At 40.6% G+C, this 20,785-nt stretch overlaps 1 protein-coding gene across 9 annotated transcripts in view; it reads right to left on the bottom strand.

The window, feature by feature from the left end:
- The window catches only part of gria4a (glutamate receptor, ionotropic, AMPA 4a), a 108,979-nt gene that overhangs the window by 59,475 nt on the left and 28,719 nt on the right, over window positions 1-20,785 (bottom strand). For all 9 annotated transcript variants that reach the window (XR_003213844.1, XR_003213843.1, XR_003213845.1 and 6 more), the window contains one exon: window positions 3,198-3,437. Coding sequence is in view for 6 of the 9 variants with exons in the window: in XM_019345322.2 (XP_019200867.1) it covers window positions 3,198-3,437 (240 nt within the window). In the remaining 3 variants the exon portion in view is untranslated. The remainder of the gene's footprint in view (window positions 1-3,197; window positions 3,438-20,785) is intronic.

The raw sequence follows: 20,785 nt of genomic DNA, 5'->3' as shown, positions 1-20,785 counted from the left end.
AAACTGAAAAAAAAAAAAAAGATTTTGTAAACTTACAAAATTCACTAAACTAAAAGAAAATATGTTTTTGATATTTTGTTCACATGTGTCATCACAACCTGCCTGGATGAGACTTTGCTGATTTTGTTTATTAAGAATTAGAAGGTCTGCGTGACCTCGAGTCAACCACCTTCCCAAAGTGCTGTGTTTTTACTGCAATAACCAGTTTAAGACTAACTAATAAAAACTAAACTAAAAATCATCATTTTTCACTGCACCCTGCCTTTTGCCCTGTAACCGTTGGGATAGGCTTTAGCACACCTGCAACCCTGAACTGGTGAGGCACAAGAAAATAAAGAGTATATAAAAACTAAACTCAAATGAGCTTATCTGCTTCAGAAACTACACTTTATTGAACACAAAAAATCAAAATAAAATCAGAATTAAAACTAATTGCAGAATACAAAATGATTATTGTAAAATAAGTTGAAGTTACTCGGGTGTTTTGCTGTATGTGTGCCTTCCTATGTACTGTGTTTACACATATTATCTAATGCTTTCAGAAATGGGCATGCAGTAATATAATCTATTTGAATTTGTCTGTGTAGGCATTTGCCTTTGCATGCACATGTGCAGTTCTGTGGACGTCCACAGTTCGTGCCTCTGTGAGTGTGTGTTAGCAGCTGTCTCCAGAGCAGAGCAGGGAGCATAAAACAGATCACAGTGTTACTGCCCATTTTCCAGCACATTACAGGCAGCAGGTCTTGATGGGAGCCTATAATGAAGGGCCCTGCCTTGGCCAAGTCATGGGTGAGTACAGCCCAAATTCTTACGCATCCATCTTTCGCTCCATTTCTCCCTCCTATCCCCCTTTCTCTCAAACATTCCCCCTCCTTCCTCTGCTATATGCTACTGTACATCCCCAGAGGCTTGTGATTTTGTCTGTCTACTTATTCCTCCTTTCTGTAATGTTCCCTCTGCCATCCTTCACTGCCCCCCATCTACCTCCACTTTCTCCTCTTCCTAGCCCTTCCCCCCGTCACCTTGTTTGTCTCCTCCTCTCATGACTCACAGCTAATTTTTTGTCTTTTTGACTTCGCCACCAGCACGACTGACCTAACCTGTGTTTCCTGTTCCCCCTTTTCCTTCCTCTTTTTTTCCCCCTTTTGCTCCCCCGGGTAATAACTTACAACAACGAAGGCCACAGGATGCTGGCTGAGGCACCTACACACATGCACACACACACCCACTATAGTATGGTCTGGGGACTTTACGTCATGTTTGACCTGTGTTTCACTCCCTGTGGCTGGGGATTAGTCTGCGTGGGAGTGTAAGTGTGTGTCTATTTGTGCGCACATATAGGTGTGTGTGAGAGAAATAACGTGCCAAGCATCCCCATGACAGTGGTTAGGGACTAAGGGCATCAGCTGTGCCTGCTCCACTATAACTTGCATGCACTGCATGATGGCATGGTCGAATCAAAAGCAGGTGAACGCCGCGAGAGCTGAGGCCAAATCTTTGTCTCTGGCTGAAAAGTGCCAAATCACCACTGTTTCAGCTGCTATCCTTATAAAGTCTGCTCATTGCCAGTAATAAAACCTTTGTGTTTCCATGAGAACACAGGGCTAAATATGGGAGTTACTTTATGAAAAAAGAAAGAAACAAAGGAAAGAAAGGGTTAAGGGTAAGAGGGGTACGCCCTTACTGCTTTTATAGGAATTAAGAGGGTCAGTAGCAGCTGGGTGCTGCTAATCAAATGCCCTTGATTAACTGATAATCTGCAAGTCTGAGCACCTCTTTGAAAGCAAAAGTTTTGACAGTTTGATGTTCTGGCGGATTCAGGAACGTGTTAGCTCAAGGAGCTGACGTCCCAGGAAATCCACCATATAGTCAAACAATGCAATGCTCGGCCTTAGAAATGCAAAACACCTCCAAGCAATATGTCTCAGGGTCTGCGGGCCTCAGTAAGTGTGTTAAATGTTAAAGTTTGTGACAGCACAATTAGATGAAGATTGACTGGTAAACACGTACAGCTTGTTTGGAAAGGCTGCCAGGAGAAAGCCTCCCCTATCGTAAAACAAAACAAAACAGGGCTGTGTGACTTAGGTTTGCAAAGATGCTTTTGAACAAATCACAAGGCTTTAGGGTTTGCATTGGAAAGACATGACCAAAGTGGAGATGCCCAGCAAAGTGCCACGATTGGTGAAAACCAAACACAGCACAAACACCTCATGCCAACTGTTAAGCACGAGCATGGAGGGTTGATCATTTGGGCTTGTTTTGAAGCCACAGGACTTGAGCCATCCAACAGGACAATGATCCCAAGCACAGCAGCAAATCTACAACAGACAGGCTGTAAAAGAAAAGAATCCAGGTGCTGCAAAGACCCAGTCGAAGTCTAGACCTCAATGCTGTGAGATGTTGTGCGGGACCATAAGGAAATGCACGCAAACCTCAAATTACAACATTATAACGCAGAGCAAGCTAACCACAGCAGGTCTTTATCCTGTCTCACCCAGATGCGGCAGATGGCCGCCCCTCCCTGAGCCTGGTTCTGCTGGAGGTTTCGTCCTGTTAAAAGGGAGTTTTTCCTTCCCACTTTCGCCAAAGTGTTTGGGTCATATGACTGTTGGGGGTTTGTCTGTTTTCTTTGTATAATTGTAAGGTCTTTACCTTTGTAATGTAAAGTGCACTGAGGCAACTCTTGTTGTGATTTTGTGCTATAAAATAAAACTGAACTGAATTGAATTGAATTAAATGTGAAATACTAAGAATCAAAAAGGAAATTATTACTTTAATTTAAAAAAAATTTTAACACTAAGAATGGATCCAGAAGCTACTGGATCATGTGGTGTACATAGTATTAACAGAATGACATTGAGTCCTATGAAAACAATGACACACCTGCCCATTAGTGCTTGGATTTTTTTTTCTGTGCATCATGGCAACCCATGTAATTCTGTAAGTACATAATGCTTGCCCAGTTACGTTCCAGTCTTTTAGGCTTTTCTAGTTGAAATTGACCATTTTACTATATTACAGCCCCTTTTTTAAAACCTTCCACAAAATCTTCTCTGACTTTGCTCTTTAAAACTCTGAAGGAACAAAGTTAAGTAGAAGAAAATGAGAAGTGGTCAGATTTTGTTTTTTCATACGACCACTATAAATTCGAGCTGTTATTACATGCATCATTAGCGCATTCATTGCTGGGCATTTACCTCTGTCTGTGTCGTAGAGGAAGACGAATCGGCTCCAGTCATAGTGGTCCAACAGGGACAGCAAAGCTCCTCTGATGGACGGCCGAAGCTGCAGTGTGAACTGGCCCTCGCCTTCAGTGGGGAAGCTGGGTGTCACTAGGCTGATGTGCAGGGCTCCGCAAAACGATGTCAGCGTGTTTACTGAACGCTTGTCGTAAAGGCCGAAGATAGCGAAGACCCCCCTTGAATACTGAGAACAGACTGTGGACAGAGAAAAGGTGGAAGATGGGGAGGGGTCGGGGGATAGTGTCAGACACAAAAGGGATCCAGGTAGAAGAAGAAAAAAAAAGTGGGTAAGTTGACAAAAATACTATATGACACTATATAATACTCAGTGACTCAGTTTTTGAAAGCTGCTAGAGAAACGGTCCAAAAACAGCAAGAGGGGAGGATGGAGAAGAACACATGGCCCTTAATTAAATTCACACTGTGGAATCTGATTTCACATGTGAACCAATTTTAATGAGCGACGGCTTCAACTTGTGTCAGCTATGCACTAACTTTACACTCCTAATTAGACCCACAAACTGCATTTTTTCTTTATTTTTTTTTTGAGTTGTGTGTGTGACTGATTTTGCAAATGCCTAATGAAACAGAACAGATCTTGAAAATACATCAGTCATGTTCACATTAGACTGCCTCTGCAAAATGACTTTTATTTCATCCAAAACAGGCCCCAACACAATATCCCTCTCTGCCGCTTCTTATGTACTTACACATGTAGTTATAAATTACAAGCACAAACATTTGCAGGTGCATGGGTGGAAAATCAGACGCCAACCTAAGCCCCCCGACAAGACATTTTCAACTGCTCACACAAAATCGTCCCCAGTTGCCAAAATTCATGTTGCTTCTTATGCATTTTTTGAGAAAATTAAAATGAAATCCAAACTCCCAACAGCTTTTAGATCCTTGAGATCCATCTTTGCACACATACAGACATGCAGAGCCAAAAAAATAAAAAAACGAGTTCACTTCAAATATAGTCATTTTCTGCTACAGCACTGCAGCTCAGTCTCCAAACATCCGGAAGCTTTCAAACATGACAGAGAGAAGAGTAAAAAGCTCTGACATCTTCCGCTATGTCGCTTCTGCAAAATTCTACCCTCTGCTTTGTTTTGTCATTCATCTTTGTAGCTCAACCAAGAAAAAAGCACTTGGTATGTGAACAGAGGAATCCTCCTTATTCTCAAAAAAAAAGAAAAAAAAGAAGAGGACAGAAATTAAGCGAGTGAAATCTAAGAAAACTGTGTCATCATTTATTTCTTTTTATAGGATTTAATGTTTCACTTCGGCTGCCCACTTTCTCTTTTATCCTCTTATTCCCTCCTCCTCTTTCTTTCCTAAGTCCCATTCTTTCTTTCTTTCAAACAGCCATGTTTTTGGACTTCAGCTCTACCCTGCATCATAATTCACTCTCCACCCCATCGTACGTCACACTGGAGTAAACAGTAAGGCAGGAAGACTGCAGGGTTTGCTTTTGGCAACAGTCAGGCATTACGCTAAATTCTTTCCTGTCTTTCTCCCTCTATTTATCTTCTTGCGCATCACACCACCTCATACCTTTGCCCCTTTCTTTAGTTTTTCAGGCAGACGCTCCATCCATCCTCTCTCTTTCAGCTTCCACCATCATCCACTTTCCTTCATCTATAGCTGCCTCCTCTTCCTGTTCCTCCTGCTCTCCCTCCCCCTGGGACTCAGAGTAATTCCATTATCAGCTATAAGCCTCAGTGGGGGTAAACACTGAGGGAGATGCAGCTTTGACGCTTGGGCTTGTGGCAATTAAACAAAGCTGAGGCCCCTACACCCAGGAGGCGATAAGGCAGGGATTTAGTCTCTGATTATGACAGGAGCTAAATGTCTTCAATTCACAGAACTAGCATACTAGACGTACTTAGCATGCGTCATTCAGCAGTAGCTGAGTCATGGTGTTCTTAAAGTCAGTGTTCTTAGTGTCTTCCCAAATGAGTTTTACAACTTTTTCCCAGATTTCGGTTGATATTTCAGTGCACATGAGCGTAACATAAGCGATGCTGAAATGAGGTTGTGTTATAAGATAATAAAAAGAGATTGTACTTTTTTAGTGAAGTGCCAGGAAAGTGCAGTACTTTGAGTTTCATCTTTGATAAATGCTAAAGAAAATCCATTTGTATGTATTACAGTACAACTGGCTTGCTTTTGGATGAATTTGTGGTACAAGGATCAACTATTTTGAGTTAAGGAAAAAAACCCAGCAGAATGAGAAATAATAGAACTGAAGCAGTGAGCATGTGAGCTGACATCCTGGGTAGCAGATTGGAGCCGAGCTCCTGTGCCAGCTGATGACTTCTTTTGAAATTTGACTGAAACTTCTGGCTTAGATGCACCTTATGACATCACTTGTCTTCAAATTTGACTTTCCATCTACCTCATGGGCCTCCATCAAAACCTAAAGAAATATTGATAGCCTTAATCCCAAACCAGTCTATTTTTATACAACACCAAGACAGCTGCAACTATACACACAGGCCCAGAGCACATAACTGAAATCCCACTTTTCATTCATCTGAGCCTTCATTCTTAGCTTCTGTTCTCCATCTATCGCTTCTTCTCTTTTTTCTGTTCGTGCTTCCTGATGTTGGTTTTGCCTTTCTTACACTCACGTGTCTTCGTTTCTCTCTTGATTCCCTTTCTGATCTATGCCTCTATCGGCTTGTTTTTTTTTTCCTAAAACCCCTCCACCAACACCACCCTGCCGCAAGGCTGGAATGTGCCAGACAGTGGCGTCATTGTAATAAAATGTGTGCTAAGCTTGCTTCATAAAGCTTTAATGAGAGGAGGGGACCAGTGGCATGGTACATCATCACCACAGTTAAAGCACTGGACACAATAGGTCTCCAGGGACATCTCCTACATTTACATCTAGTTGCTCCCCCTTCACTTGTTCACAAGCATCTCCTTTTTTGTTAATGTACAGTCTGTTTTTTGATTCTTAATTACTCGCTCTGTCTGTCAAACATCTCTGTGTCTCTGCGCATACCCCTCCATAAATCTGATGTCCTTCCTTTGTCTGCATTACTCAAGCCTCTACATCCTGCTCCGCGGCTGTCCATGTTATTCTCTGATTTGTATCTCTGTGCTTATATAGAAAGCCCTCTCAATCATCTGCATACTCTGCAAAATCACTTTATTTCTTGTTTTCACATTCAAATTTGTCCAATTTGCATAACAGGGAAGAAAGAATGTTGCTGAAACAGTACAATAATTCACAGTCTAGAGTCGCTCTCTTTGCTTCTCTGGTGTTGTTCGCTCTTTAACCATTTTCCCTCTCAAATCCCTCACCATGATGCTGATGTCTTTACGAAAGCTTCTTGCTTTTCTTTTGTTAAAATAGCAGAGAGAATAGATACCTTCTGTAACAGCACAGCATCAAAACTTATACGCACATACACCCCATACTGTAGATGCTGTAGTCACCTTCACACACAAGCATCCCTCCATCCTCCAAAGCACACATGCAATTCTCAGTCTGTGATCTCACATTACCTTGAGGCAAAGGCCAAAATAAAGCACGCACATGAGCAAATGAGGAGTACAAGCTTGTTTAAAAGCCATAAGGTGCATTTTCCCTGACATTGCCTGGGGCTGCCTACAGGGCAGAGCAGTAGTACCCGAGAAATGGGGGTGGGGAGTGGGGACGTGGTGAATACCAATAATCAACTTTATGTGCAATATAATTATAGACAAATAAACTGCACAATGGCTTACACTGAAAGTTCACGTTTAACTCATTTACCCAGAGGTAAGCTCTGGAGAAGCAAGCTCCTGTGCTTTTTTGTTCCAGCACAGCAAAAGTGTTCAGAGTCCAGATTTTCAAAGAAAAAATATTTTACTGCTCGAGGATGATCCTTTGAACAGTAAAATGTCCACAGTGACTGAGACTCCTACTGTATGTAAAGGTTAGTTATCCTATTCAAAAAACATATTGTGCCAGTTAGGGTTAGTGTTCATTTTTTGCTCTGGTAATTTCTCATGTCTTGCTCTGACTTGCACTTCCTCCCCGGCTCATGTTCCTGATTGTCATCACCTGTCTCTTGTTACCCAGCTGTATCCATTCCTGCTGATTATACGTGTGTGTGTGTGTGTGTGTGTGTGTGTGTGTAGCCACAAGGTCTTTCTTGAGTTATCTGATCCAGCATTGTCTGTTTGTGGAACTCCTGGTTTATTGTGGTCTCTGTTGTGAACTGTTGGATTACCTTTATTCTTTGATTGCACTTTGTTATATTTTTGAGACTAGTCACATTCATTAAATGTATCTGACTGGTAGGGTATGAAATAGAAAAACAACTAAATTAATTAGAGATGCACCGACTGGCAAGCCAGATTTGCTTGGCCCTGATTGGTCACCAGCTAGTCAACCTCAGGTATGTCAGATTAGGATAAGGTAAGGTAAAATATGCTAGGTAAAGGTGGGTGTGCAGCAGATTATTTTCAGTGAACTCTTTGCACCTCTTTCTAGCAGCAGAGCACTTTATTTTCAGTTGTTTCAGTGAGAAAGCTTACTGCAGAACTTACTCCTCTAACTTACTGCAGTTTGGGGGGAATTGTTAGGTTTGATGATTTCTTTTATTATGAAAATAACATTTTGTACTGAAGAAAAGCAAATTTTTGTTTGTATATAGTTTTAGCTACAGGTTTTGGGGAAAATCAGTGCTGGCTGGTCACACTTGGAATCGGAATTGGACAAGAAAACTGCAATTGGTGCATCTCTAACTTAAATTCAGTTTCATTAATATAGAAACAAAAACAAACACATAAAAATCACTGGTGACAAAATAGAAAGAAAGAAACAGTTGGGGGATAATATGCAAACAAATGAGAAAAAAGTTTTCAAAAAGTTTTTCCAGAGAATTTTTTTTTCCACCCATCCATTTTTCTTCTGGTTACCCAAGTCAGGGTGGTGTTGGTGGTGGCCCCTTTAACATCAGTGCTAGCCATGTGACATAAAACAATTCCTGTTTACATTCGCACCTATGGCCAGTTTTAAATCACCAATTAACCTAACCCATGCACTTTGGGAGGAACGCAGAAAGAACCCACACAAGCACATGGAGAATATGCAAACTCCCCACAGAAGGGACCCAGCCACCAGTGGGTTCTAACACAGGGGCTTGTTGTTATGGGGTGACAGTGCTAACCACTCCATCATTCTAGAAGTTTCTTTTATTACACAGTGAAGCACTACATTTGTATGGGCATCAATAGCTCTGTTAAAGAGGACCATTATAAAGACAAGATAGAAGACAAAGTTTGGAGATCAATAAAATCTGGCAGAGAGCAAAGTCACTGTATGGATTTCAGATTAGTTCCCATATAATACACCATCCTGGAGATTATGACACAATGGAGCAACTTCTTGCAAAATGCTGCCGGCACCACAAAGGTTAGAAAAGAAATTTCATAATATGCCTGTAAAATTGTTTTAGTGTTTTCAATAAAATCATGCAACAGTAAAACACATAAATCACTTTTTCCCGCAGCTCTTCGTAAAAAGCAAACAGGCTAACAGATGCTTCTGTAATAGACAGTCATGCACACTTTTTACACACATTTATTTTTAAATCAAGAAAGCAGCTTTTTATCCACTCTATGAGCAAAAAAAAGGTATATGAAGTCAGGCTAAAAGCCTAAAGATCAATATTCTTTGAGAGAAAACGCTCACTACTTTATAAAATAGATCAAAATTAGGAGGCATCCCGAGAGCTTTTTAAGCAATGGCCAATTGTTCAGCACCAAAATAAAGAGGTATGCACAGCAGTATAAGCAATATAAGCAAGAGGCATAAACGAGTTATGAAGAATTAAATATTTTTGTGGTTTCCTTCCCGGAGACATTATTATAACGCATTCTTCTCCCTAGAAGAGCTACCTGAAGAGCTTTTTGAATCTTAGGGGATACGTTTATCCAGTTTAATAAAACACATTTATAATGCAAAAATCTGCAAACATACAGAGAACAATTGATCAGACATTTTTAGGGACATCATGCCTCAAGTGGGCTAATTAGTAGCATTATAAAGACAAGATAAAAGATAAACCTTGAAAATCAATAGTCTGGGAAGAACATTCGGCCACCTTATGGATTTCATATCGAATCCTCTCCAGTAGAACATAGCTAATAGGATAACTGAGCCACAACAGCTTCATAAACAGGGGCAGTGATTATTGAGAATGATAGATTGCTATGTGCCCTACTGTGTGTGTGTGTGTGTGTGTGTGTGTGTCTGGTTTTGCTGTGCTTGTGAATAAGGCCATTCATTTCTCTGTCTGCCTGCTTCTCCTGTCTATCTCGCTCTGTCTTCCCTTTTTTCTTCCCTCTTTCACAAAACTGCCTCAAGCAGAGAGAAAACGGAGGCTTCGGTTGTTCTCAGTGAGGGAAGGAAAGAAGAAATGCAGAGAGAGAGAAAAGCAAGAGAGGAAGAGAGTAGTTCCAAAACCCATGAGGGGCTCTGACAGCAACAAGAGAGTGTAAAGTCTGCCAAGCAGACAGTGCAGAGGAAAAGAAGAGGTAGAGAAAGATATTTACAAACAGGCAGAAAGAGAAAGTGAGGAAATACTGCTGTGGAGGGCAGTGAAGGAATAGAAAAGGCTTGGAAATTAGTCCTTAAATGCACTCATAGCCATTTGGATGTGTTGGGAGTCAGGTCTTCACATGAGCACACACTGACGTTTACACTAACACACTGACACACACACACCGACACACACACATGCACAGCTGCTTCAAAGAGCATTCATAACATGTCTTTTTTTAGGACCCGTGTCTGAATACAGGGTTGAATGTCGGGTCAGGGGTGAGGGACATCAGGAGAAAATGCTCCTGGGTAGAACTACCACACTTACTTCTTTATTCTCTTTGATTGCATCTTTCTGCTTCTCTGCACCTGTTCATCCTCCTCACTCCTCCCCAGCTCCTCCCCCAGGGCCTGTCCCTGAGGCTTCATGAATAAAGCTTCTAAGAATAACAGTAATGACTGGGGAAAATGAGGACAGGTACCCAAGAGAGAGGCAACTACAGTACTTGTGTGACCTTTAGTGTTATCACATTTAGGGAATACTAATAGTCGGTGACACTATGGCCCCCTCCCCGCTATCAAAAATAAATACTTGGACACTTTAATTCTTACTTTGGGATCATTTATCCTGTGACTGAGGTGAGTTAAATGTTACTAATTTTCTGTAGTTCACGATGAGTTGAGGTTATTGTCTGTCCATCTCAGTCACCTGGAGAATATGTTCATATACAGTAAATATATTAGCAAATCATTGTCTTACAGTGCATTTCATTTGCAAACCCACAGGTTTTTCTTTTGCAGTGAAATTTCCACTTGCAGAAAGAAAAGCATGAATGAACTGTGCGCAGGTACTCGTGAAACCTGACTAAAGCCTGGTTGATCCTCACCGTTGTTGCCCTCGCAAGCGATGTTGAAAGTGATGACGCAACTTTTGAGGCGAGTCACGCTTTGGTGTTATTTCAGCAGCTCTCAATTTTTCTGTCCTTGTGCGAGTATACAGTCTTGTTGGTAAAAACCGATGAGGTCGATTTTTACCGACAGGATCGTACAGACTTATATCAGCACAGGAGCTTCTCAGGGATTCTCACATTATGCTGTGGGAGATGTTGCAACAGCCTGAAAAGACATTCTGGAGAAAACTAAGCAAAAAAAAATTGCCATAGTTTTGCTAACTTTTTTGACTATTTCTAGTCCCACAAGATTTTTTTTGTTTGGCGACACTTATTGTTCCGGAAAAGACTGCAGTGAGCTAAGTGTGCCTATAAGAGCCAATGCAAACAGCGATGGTCTGTGGTGACATCACAGAAGGAGTGCAACAACAAACAATCAGTGCGGTGCCCATGAACCTGCCATAAATGTTTCTTGAAGCAGAGGTTATGATATTCACTTTAATTTCTGCAAAGCTGAAACGTACGTATGTAAACATTAATCTCTGGTCTTACTATCATGTGCTTTATAGTTCCATCACGCAGACTAACCAACCCACATGTTTAACTTAGGGAATAAATCATATCCGAAGCTCCAAATGTAATTGCAGAACACATTTGGTAACACAAATTTGTCTGCAAAATGTGTTCTCATGCCAGGGTGTCAAATACCCCTAAGGTGTCTTTTGGCATCAGTATTCTCCAAGTTTGTTACACTGCTCAGAGCTGTTTTTACTCACTGCTTTGTTGGGATTCGGTACCAAAGCTAGTTTGTCAGATGTGGAACCAGATCATGTTTTAAGTTAAATGAGCTCTTTAACATCATCCACCGTACAAAAATGATGCAGACCAGTACCCTCTTTGACAATTTAAGTGGAAAGCATATTAAAAAAAATAGACTTCTTCCTCATTTTTTGAATTGCACAAACATGAAATTGACATTTCGTAAAGAGTCACTTCTGGGTTTCGAAAATTTTTAATAACCTGTCTTAATGTGGTGTGAAGCCTGCACATCAGGGCTATAATGGGCTTCAAAAATTGCTTCTTAATATTAAGTTTGTGGCATTTTCCTGCATTAGTCAACTCTGAAAATGGAGGGTTCTAATAAAATGGGGAGCAAGGGAATTACATGTACAAGTGATTGAACACCGATGTGAGTTGTAACTGGTATTATCTCAGTCCAATGAGCCATGGACACGACCGATCAGCAGTTCTGTTTTCTGTGTAGTCGTGAGGAAGCGATCGCATTTTGGTAACATCTCATTAGTGTCTCAAGTTCATATCTCTTAGCTCAGCACATTACTTTGGAACATGAGGCTCTTCTAGAAAAGATTGTACTGCCCTCACGTCAAAGAGATTTACTGTATTGAAAACTAACATAATAGGTTAAGAATGAGCCTCAAACACCAACACACAGCCACACGACTGATGTGCCACCCTTTAGAGTGATCATTTTTGTAAGTGGCAATTGCAATAAACAGTCCACCTTCCTAAATATCTTACCCTTTATGAAACAAAACACTGCTTGAATGTCCCCAGGATTGTCTTTACCGAGGCGTGTTATCAATCTTGTAATGGAGAACCTGACAAAAAGTCTCAAAGCAAAGCTCCAGCCCAAAGCAGATCTGCTCACAGCTTGATACACCAGTAAAACATGCATGCACACACAGACTCACACATCTGCACGCGCAGTTGGAGCGGCATATACAACGCTGACAATGCGCTACAAAAAACTTTGTCTCAACAGTGAGGTCTGCAACTGCCGAGATAAAAGATGGAGAGAGTAAGGAAGTGGGAGGGAAATGATAAGAGGGAAAGAACGAAGGAGACTACACATCACCTGTCACAGGGTTTTGCTACCATATGGGATGCAGTTTTTTAAATAGGGACAATCTATAGTGTGTGCATGCATGTGTACGTGTGTGTGTGTGTGTGTGTGTGAGTGAGTAAGAAAGAGGAAGGTGACAGTGTTTTTTTTTTCACTTCAGTCATCTTTAAGGACTACTAACGATAGCTAAAACCCCCTGGGGCTGTCCAGTATGAACACAGGCATCTCATCCCCCCAACCCCAACACACACACACACACACACACACACACACACACACACACAGCCAATATCAAAACCATTCATCACAGTAGACAAGGGAGGATGGAGGGCAGGAGAAGAAAGTAAGGAGGAGAGAAAGAAGCTCTCTATGCCAGCCTCATATTGTATGTAAGTACTTTTATCTCCCCCGAGGAGTGATCACACAGAAAAATCTGCAAAAAAAAAAGCCCACTCCTTTCCAATGGTATAGCACACTTGATGTGTACTTTTCTCTTGTGATGTGCCTTGTGTTATCCTTGCAGTTTTGCAACCATCCAAAAGCCAATTTAATATTCTCCGCTTGTTAATTTCACACTCTGATTCAACAGCCCAAGGTGCGTAAAGCCGTTTTGCTGGACAACTTTAGGTGTTTTTGAAGTGGATGCTTCTCCTGCTGTACGCTCTGTGTGATTGCTTCTTAGGAGCGCCTGCAAAAACATGATAAGTAGCAATCACACGGAGCACTAACTAGGTCATATGTGCACAAGTGCATCACGGTGACTAGTTACCACTACTGCAGTAGCTAATTACTATCGTCAAATAGTATCCTTAGTCTTCATCATCAGTGATGAAAGAAAAAGTTAATGTGACAAAATTCAAAACTGTGGTTGTGGTTTGGATAGGTTTAGGTATAGTCATGGTAAGATGAAAGTACAGCCTCTTTAAAGTCTAGGATTTTACTTATCAGGAGGTGTTGTGCTTAACAAACTTTAAAACCGTATGAGGATGATTTTTTTTTATCATGTTCTGATATGTAAAACCTTTCATTTGCCTGCGGCTTTGGAAAACGATCACAGTTTGGATGAGAATAAGGAGTTTTGTTATGGGTCAAACTGCTACTTTCTCAGGGTTACAGGACCTCTGTTGTCATGGTCATAATAACTTCCTTGCCATGGTTGAAAGGAACCCATTTCAACTGCCAATATGCAATCTCCTGTGTAAAAAGACTCCACTTTGTTAAGCTGACCATCTATTCGAACTTCTCCCTGTGGACTTTCGACCTCTATAATAATATCACCTGATCACATTCAGAGCTCCCAAGGGACACGCATTGTGATTCCTACAGCTGAAACTAGCTGCTTTGTCATTTGAATATTTTTTGTGCGACTTGCTGAAATGGCTGATGCTGTCCTTTCAGAGGATGTGAGAAAGGCAGCTGTTTCTACTTATTTCTATTTCAACTTCTAAGGAATCGATGAGGATCTGAATTAGTGTCCAATGACAATTCTGAGTCTTATTAACGTTCCAAAAATTGCTCTGTGTTACTCTGTTTAACACACAGCATGTCACAGAAATAACTGAATAACACATAACAAGAAACGGCGGCCGGTCTGATTTCCGATATTGACTGTAAAATTGTGAGAGGAACACAAAGCAGTTGATTTTATCTCAGGTCTTTTTTTCTCGCAGGGCCGTCAGCAAAGCTCGGACTACTGACTGATGCATAATGAGCCAGACAATGCAACTGTTTGAATAGCTGTCAGGGATAACCATCTCTCAAAGTTCAACTACTGTTGCCTGATTTTCCTGTTAAAAAATAAAAGATTGCAAAATGTGTCTGTGTTTCTATTTCATGTTTATCTCTGACCTCATCTCTTCCTTTCTGAAGATAACATTTAAGAGTAGAAATGAATAGAAATGAGCACGAGAATTGAAATGTGGACTATGGACATCATGCAGATGCACAATCACCCAAAAATTGCATATGTGTGTGTGCTGCACATCTATCTTCTCCTGTCAATATAACTACAACAAATGGAGGAATGTTACTTAATGGCTTGTTTGAAATAGTAATACAAATATGTCCGGATGCCAGTGTTTATCTGTGTGTGTGTGTGTGTGTGTGTGTGTATGTCCTTCCAGCTGAGCACAGGTCCACAGTGATTGAGTGTGCTCACAAGATAAACAGAGCAGTAATGTAAGGGAGGTAATGGCGTCCCATCATCCATTTTTCCTGCTGTCTCGGTGCTCCCCCTCGCTATTCCTCATCCTTTCTTCAGCCCATCTATCTTCCTCTCTTGCTGATCTCTGTCTTCTTCTTCATCTCTTTCCATCCGCCGAGCTCTCACCTCCAGTTAGTGTGACTCTATCCTTTAGATGGATTCATGTAAATTCAATTACATTTAAAACTTTCAGTTTGAATTGAATCGAGTCAAATCGAGTCAAGTCTAAACAAACTAAGTCACGGTAATTTCATCTGCCTCATCTTACAGTACAAGTTGGCAGTGGCAGGAGAAACAGGAAAGCAGATGTCTGCTGAATGAATGATTGGTTTAATCCCCGGCTCTTAATGTCCATATGTCCTTTAGGATAAAGATGAACTTCAAACGTCTGCTTATGCACAGCCATTACACAGCTGCTACTGGTGAATGAATGAGAAGAAAATTAACACAAAAAAGCATTTTTTTCCCCTCCTCATTTACACTTTGTACATTACCTTTAAGATGTCAGTAGCTTTTAGACTCTATTAACATTATTCAAGAAGATAATCACAGGTCTGTTATATAAAAAGAGATTTGGGTCATAGTGCATTAATTAGTAGTAACATGTTACAATACGTACAAAATACCTATAGTGTGGTTAATGTGAGCTAAAATGAGCTGGCTTTGTGCTTGACATGGACGCTATTACAAGTCAATTTTACATGGAAAGTCTGGAGATCCTGACGGTGCATAATTTGGCAGAACAAAAGCAGAGAAAAAATATTCTCCAAAGTGTTTAATTCCTAAAGGATGCCAGCACTTATGTCACTTTTTTTAAAATGATTGAAAGCATTCATTTTGGACAGATGCATTCTAGTGTATCTCCCCTCATTAGCCACGGTCCACTTCTTACACATACAGTCAACACAAACAACACCTGCTCTGTTATTTCTGTATATGTTGGCTACAGCCCTATTAACTCCATGTGCTGCATGAAATAGATGCGGAGAAGAGATGTTAGTATGACTTATCTAACCTAGTGAATTAAAGCATGTATTCGAATTGTTTAATAGTGTTTTTGAAGCTGTATTCTCAGATGTTTGAAACCTGCAGCGACTTTGAGCAGTAATTTCCTGCATCACTTGGTCCACTGTAACATTCTTCACTGGCCAATTTGTCTCCTTGTTTGCAAGTGCTAAGAGCTGAGCATATTTTTACTCAATGTGCCAGTGTGATTCAAGTAAAAACAAAATACCCAAAGAGCTTTGAGCTTTGAGTTGTCTCATATCGTCTCATAGCAACAGTCGAAACCATGACTAGCACTTTCCCCAAGCATCTGCTAAGTGCTGCTGCTAGCTAAAAAAAGAGGTGCTTGATCGACACAAGGCTTAAGCGCCTCATATCGCTCTTAGAATGAGCAAAGACGGCTATTTAATTAAGAGAACCAAATTTTATTTGTTTGTATTTTTTCCAGTTCAGTGATACAGACACTAGAATCCCTGGAGCCTTGTACCACAGATGAATCTGCAGCCACTGATCTGCTCATAGAGGTAAAGAGAGCATTTCAGCACTCTCAGAAGTATCAAAGAATTTTTGTGAAGTTGGATCAGTTATCACAAATCGTCTGGCATAATTTCTGTGATACATTTAAACCCCTTATATAACTAGTCATAAAGGGAAAAATACATATACAGTATCAAATATAGACATTAGCTTCACGCAGTGCAAGTACAACAAATCTTGCTCACCACCTAATCAATAGTACAAAAACAAAGAACAAGTACAGACCATTCAGAAAGTATTCAAAATATGTTGGAGCTTTCTATCAGCTTCCCTGATCAAATCTACATTTATGACGCTATAATGAAAATCAACAAAGCAGAATTTTTAAATGAGCATATGACATAATTTTTGCAGTTACCACAGAAAGTGAATGATATCCCATGACTTCAAGTGATTACGGGTAAAATAAGAACAGGTGCTGGGAAGTTGGTGAGACCCAAAATAAACATTTATCAGTTTCCTGGCAACCGACTAGAGCGACTACAAAGGAGCGTGACAAATATCGCTGATTGACACATGACCTGGTAGCAAATATGTTAAAAGGTCACCAAGGCAACTGGAGACTGTAACACCTGTAAGTGACCAGCCGTCAGCTTCAGAACGATGTGCAACAAATAAATCGCTTCCAGTATGGCCACAGCTTTGGGGTCATTGTACTGTTGGAAGGTATCCCTTCGGAGTTCCTGGGTGCTCTGTAGCAGGATTCATTTAGTACTTAACAGCTCGTTCAGCTTTCCTTTTACCCATGCCAGTCTTACTGGCCCTTCTGCTAAAAAGCACACCATAACATAATTTTGCCACCACAATGCTTCACCACTGAGATGGTATTGGACAGGTGATGGATGATCTCTTATTTCTTATTTCAAGACAAGACAACTATGGTTTTGACTGAATCAGAGAATCTAGTTTCTAACAGAATGTTTTTTTTTGGTCAACTCCAACCAGACTTTCATGTGATTTTTGTTACCTTTCCTCTGAGGTACTATAAAACTACCTTACTATGCAATATGACATGAGATGATGTGAGTTACGAATATAGCGTACTATACCAGCAGGCTGATGATTTTATGTTACTGAATGTCAAAAATTGAGAATGAATATAATTTCTCACAAAAAGCAGCCATTACACTGTGGCTACTGTTTGTGTGTCTGTCGAACACCCAGCATGAGTAAACAGACTGCGTGAGACAGAAGGTTTGGGAATCTAGAACCCACACATTAATCATTAAAGAAAACATGCAAAAAATCTTGTTTGGTAAAGATATGCTCCTTTAGAAACTATTGTAGCTGTTAAGGAATAAAATGAACCCCAGGCAAAAGGGAGTCATTCTGGGAAGTTGGTTTAAAAAAAACACTGATTAGCTTTTCGACAGTCTGTTTAATTATGGGAACTGCTATGTGTGCTAGTAAACTCCCTTCTTGTCATATTTATGTTTGATCATTCGAGTGCATTATTCAAAAGAAACTCCAGTTCAGTTCAACTCATTTAAAAGCAATTGTAATGTAATTGTAATTGTCCCAATTTACAAAAACACTCACCTCAAGGGAAAAACTCTATCATATTAAAAGGACAAACCCAATCAGACAACCCTGACAACCCAAGCACTTGGTGACAGTGGAAACAAAAAACCCCTTTTAACAGGAAGAAACCAGGAAGAACCAGGATCAGGAAGTGGGAGTCATCTGCTGTCACAGATTGGTGGTGATAGGAAAGAGAAAAGAGCAGAGAGAGACTAGGGGAAAACACACTATAGCAGAGAGTCAGAGTTTAATAATCACTAATAATTAAATGCAATACTGGTGTTTAACCTCATGGAGAGTGAAAAGAAATGGAAAGGAAATGCTAAGTGCATCATTGAAAGCCTCCCAGCAACCCAAGCTTTTTGCAGCAAGACTAAGGGAGTGTTCAGAGTCACCTGATACACCTGATGAGAGTGACCCTAACTCAACCCTGAAAGTAAAAAGGGTGTATGCTTCCTGAATCCTCCTGAAACTGAGAGCTGGCTCCATGGGACAGCAGCATGACAGCTGAAAGCTCTGCCTTCCATTCTACTGTTAGAATCTCTAGGAACCTTTCAGACCTCTTGTTTCAGCAGGTCAAGCAATAGTCCAGATTTTCACAGAAGATTACTGAATTAGGCACTTATTGATTTTAGTGCCTCTTGTCAGACTAACTAATCTTTGGTGAAAGAAGAAGAGTTCAGAACTTACAAGTAAGTACATAAGTTGTACTGTATGGTTAGTAGCTAAGAACACATTTCTTGTGTTTTATACTGTGCTTCACACCTCAATGTGAATAGAGTTTTAAATTGTTACAGTGTTACAGTGTTGATAGTACTATGTACTGAGCAAGGTAAAAGCTGGTATTCATGGACAACCCCTTGCATTGTTTTATAATACATGCTTTTGATGTTTGCTCTACAAATATATCTGATAACTCAGTTTTTAGAGCCTTTAATTTACTTCAAAAACTCAGATTTAGAGCAGCAGGGATCATTGTTTGGTCTAAACATTGTAATCTAAAGTCTAGTCTTTATCAAATGTTAGCTTTTAGCTTTTACTGATGTGTACCAATAACATGCAAGTAATACCTCATGTGATGTAATCAACAAGATCTCCAATTCAAACTGTCACCAGCAATGCTGCCAGATGAGACGCTGCATTTACCACATAAGTTTTTCAAACCATTTGTCAAACACACCTGGATAAAAGAGAGCCGAACAGGATAGAAGGTGTATAAACTGTGAGCGTCCCGAGTTCTGGCAAGAATGTAACTACACTTTCTGTCCCCCTGGGAGACTTCACACACAGACACTCTGCAGGGTAGCAGCACAGTGAACAGTCCCTGTCCTCAAGCAAAAAGCCAGCCTCTGCAGATGAAAGCTAAGCGCACACACTCCTGTCTTATTCACTACCACTGGGTGCTTTTCATTATTCGTGTCTCTCCGTTTCCTCCACTCACATCTTTTCCTTATGCCGTAGCTCCTTAACGCTAGGATGTGTGAGAGAGAGATATGAAGAAGGACACCTTCGATTTGTCACTCTAACGTTCTCCAGAAGCCTCCTTGCTCAGTTTGATCTCCTCAAACTGCATTTAAGGAATTGAAAGATCCTTCAGGATGGTAGATGGAGGAATCGTTTTTGGGTTGTGGGAAGAGAGCGCAAGTGAGCATAATGAAAAGCACCCACTGCATGGTCATACATTTCTAACCTAAGCTAAACATAGGAAAATTTCACATTATCAGTGTTGCATGTGTGTTAAATGCAAACACACACAAAAATTAATCTTTAAACAATGATAGTTGACCAGAGTAATGGTTAAAAGAACTCTAACGCATCTAAGGCTGACCAGATGAAATCATACATGAGTGAGAGTTTGCTTTGCTAATATCTTCACTTAAGATATCCATCCATGCATCCATCCATCCACCCACCCTCTTCTGCTTATTCAGTTCAGGTTTGTGAGGGACTTTGAAATCATTTAAACTATTTCATATATTCTCTTTAGTTTAGTGAACAGCAGATGAATCAACTGAATAACATGAGAGATACATCTGGCACTTCAGTTGACTCATCTGCTGTTGACTGAAGCCTCATCAGAAATGGTCTCAGTTGAAGGGTGGCTGTCAAGCAGCCACCCTTATGAAATAGAAACAGGGAGAAAAGGCTGAGGTATGGCAAATTACCCAAGAATGGATTGAAAATCAGGGGTGACAAGTCTTATGGAGCGATGAAGCCCTATCTGAAATCGTTGGTTCAAATCCTCATCGATATGTATGGAAGAGGTCAGGAGAGAGGTCTAAAGCCATCTGTAAAGCACAATGGAGGCTCCATGGTTTGGGGCTGCCTTTCAGGTGGTGTCGGGATATTGTCAATACTGAAGGAATTAGGAGTCATCAGAATTTGGTCCACCATATAATACTAATATAAACCATATAATAGTGTCTGATTTGCAATAGCTTCATTTTCAGTATGGCAATGGCCAAACACACTCCCAGTGCAGTAAAAGCATAATTGGATGGAAAAACCTTTTCAACAAGAGTAGAAAAAAAAGAGAGAGAGAGACCCATCATGGAAAAAGTACTATAAAAATGTGCGGTATAATGAAATCATGTTAATCATTGTGTAGAATTGTGCAGAACCTATCATTTATCCACCAAGTTAATTAGATAAGATTACTGTAACACTGCTGAGGGTTCTTCTTGATGTACTGCCAAGGACAGTTTCTAACTGAGTTCAGGGGAAGTTAGCTATGAAAAAGACAGATAACAGCAGGCTTTACAATTCACTGACCGAAAAGTGAGCACTAAACAGTGGGCCCAGCTGAACTGTTATGTATGCACATCTAATAACTATGAGCATACAAGACTTCTCCGTGGGATCAAAGAGGGGCATTAGTGCAGTCTTTGGGTTGTCAATGCGTGACCCCCAAGAGCAAGGGGACTGTTGTTTCCTCTTGTTTACAGCCAGTCATGTTTTTTATTTGCATGCTCAGTA

This window comes from Oreochromis niloticus, linkage group LG14 (genome assembly GCF_001858045.2).
Source record: "Oreochromis niloticus isolate F11D_XX linkage group LG14, O_niloticus_UMD_NMBU, whole genome shotgun sequence".
Lineage (NCBI taxonomy): Eukaryota > Metazoa > Chordata > Actinopteri > Cichliformes > Cichlidae > Oreochromis > Oreochromis niloticus.
This window is presented reverse-complemented; position numbering and strand designations above follow the sequence as displayed.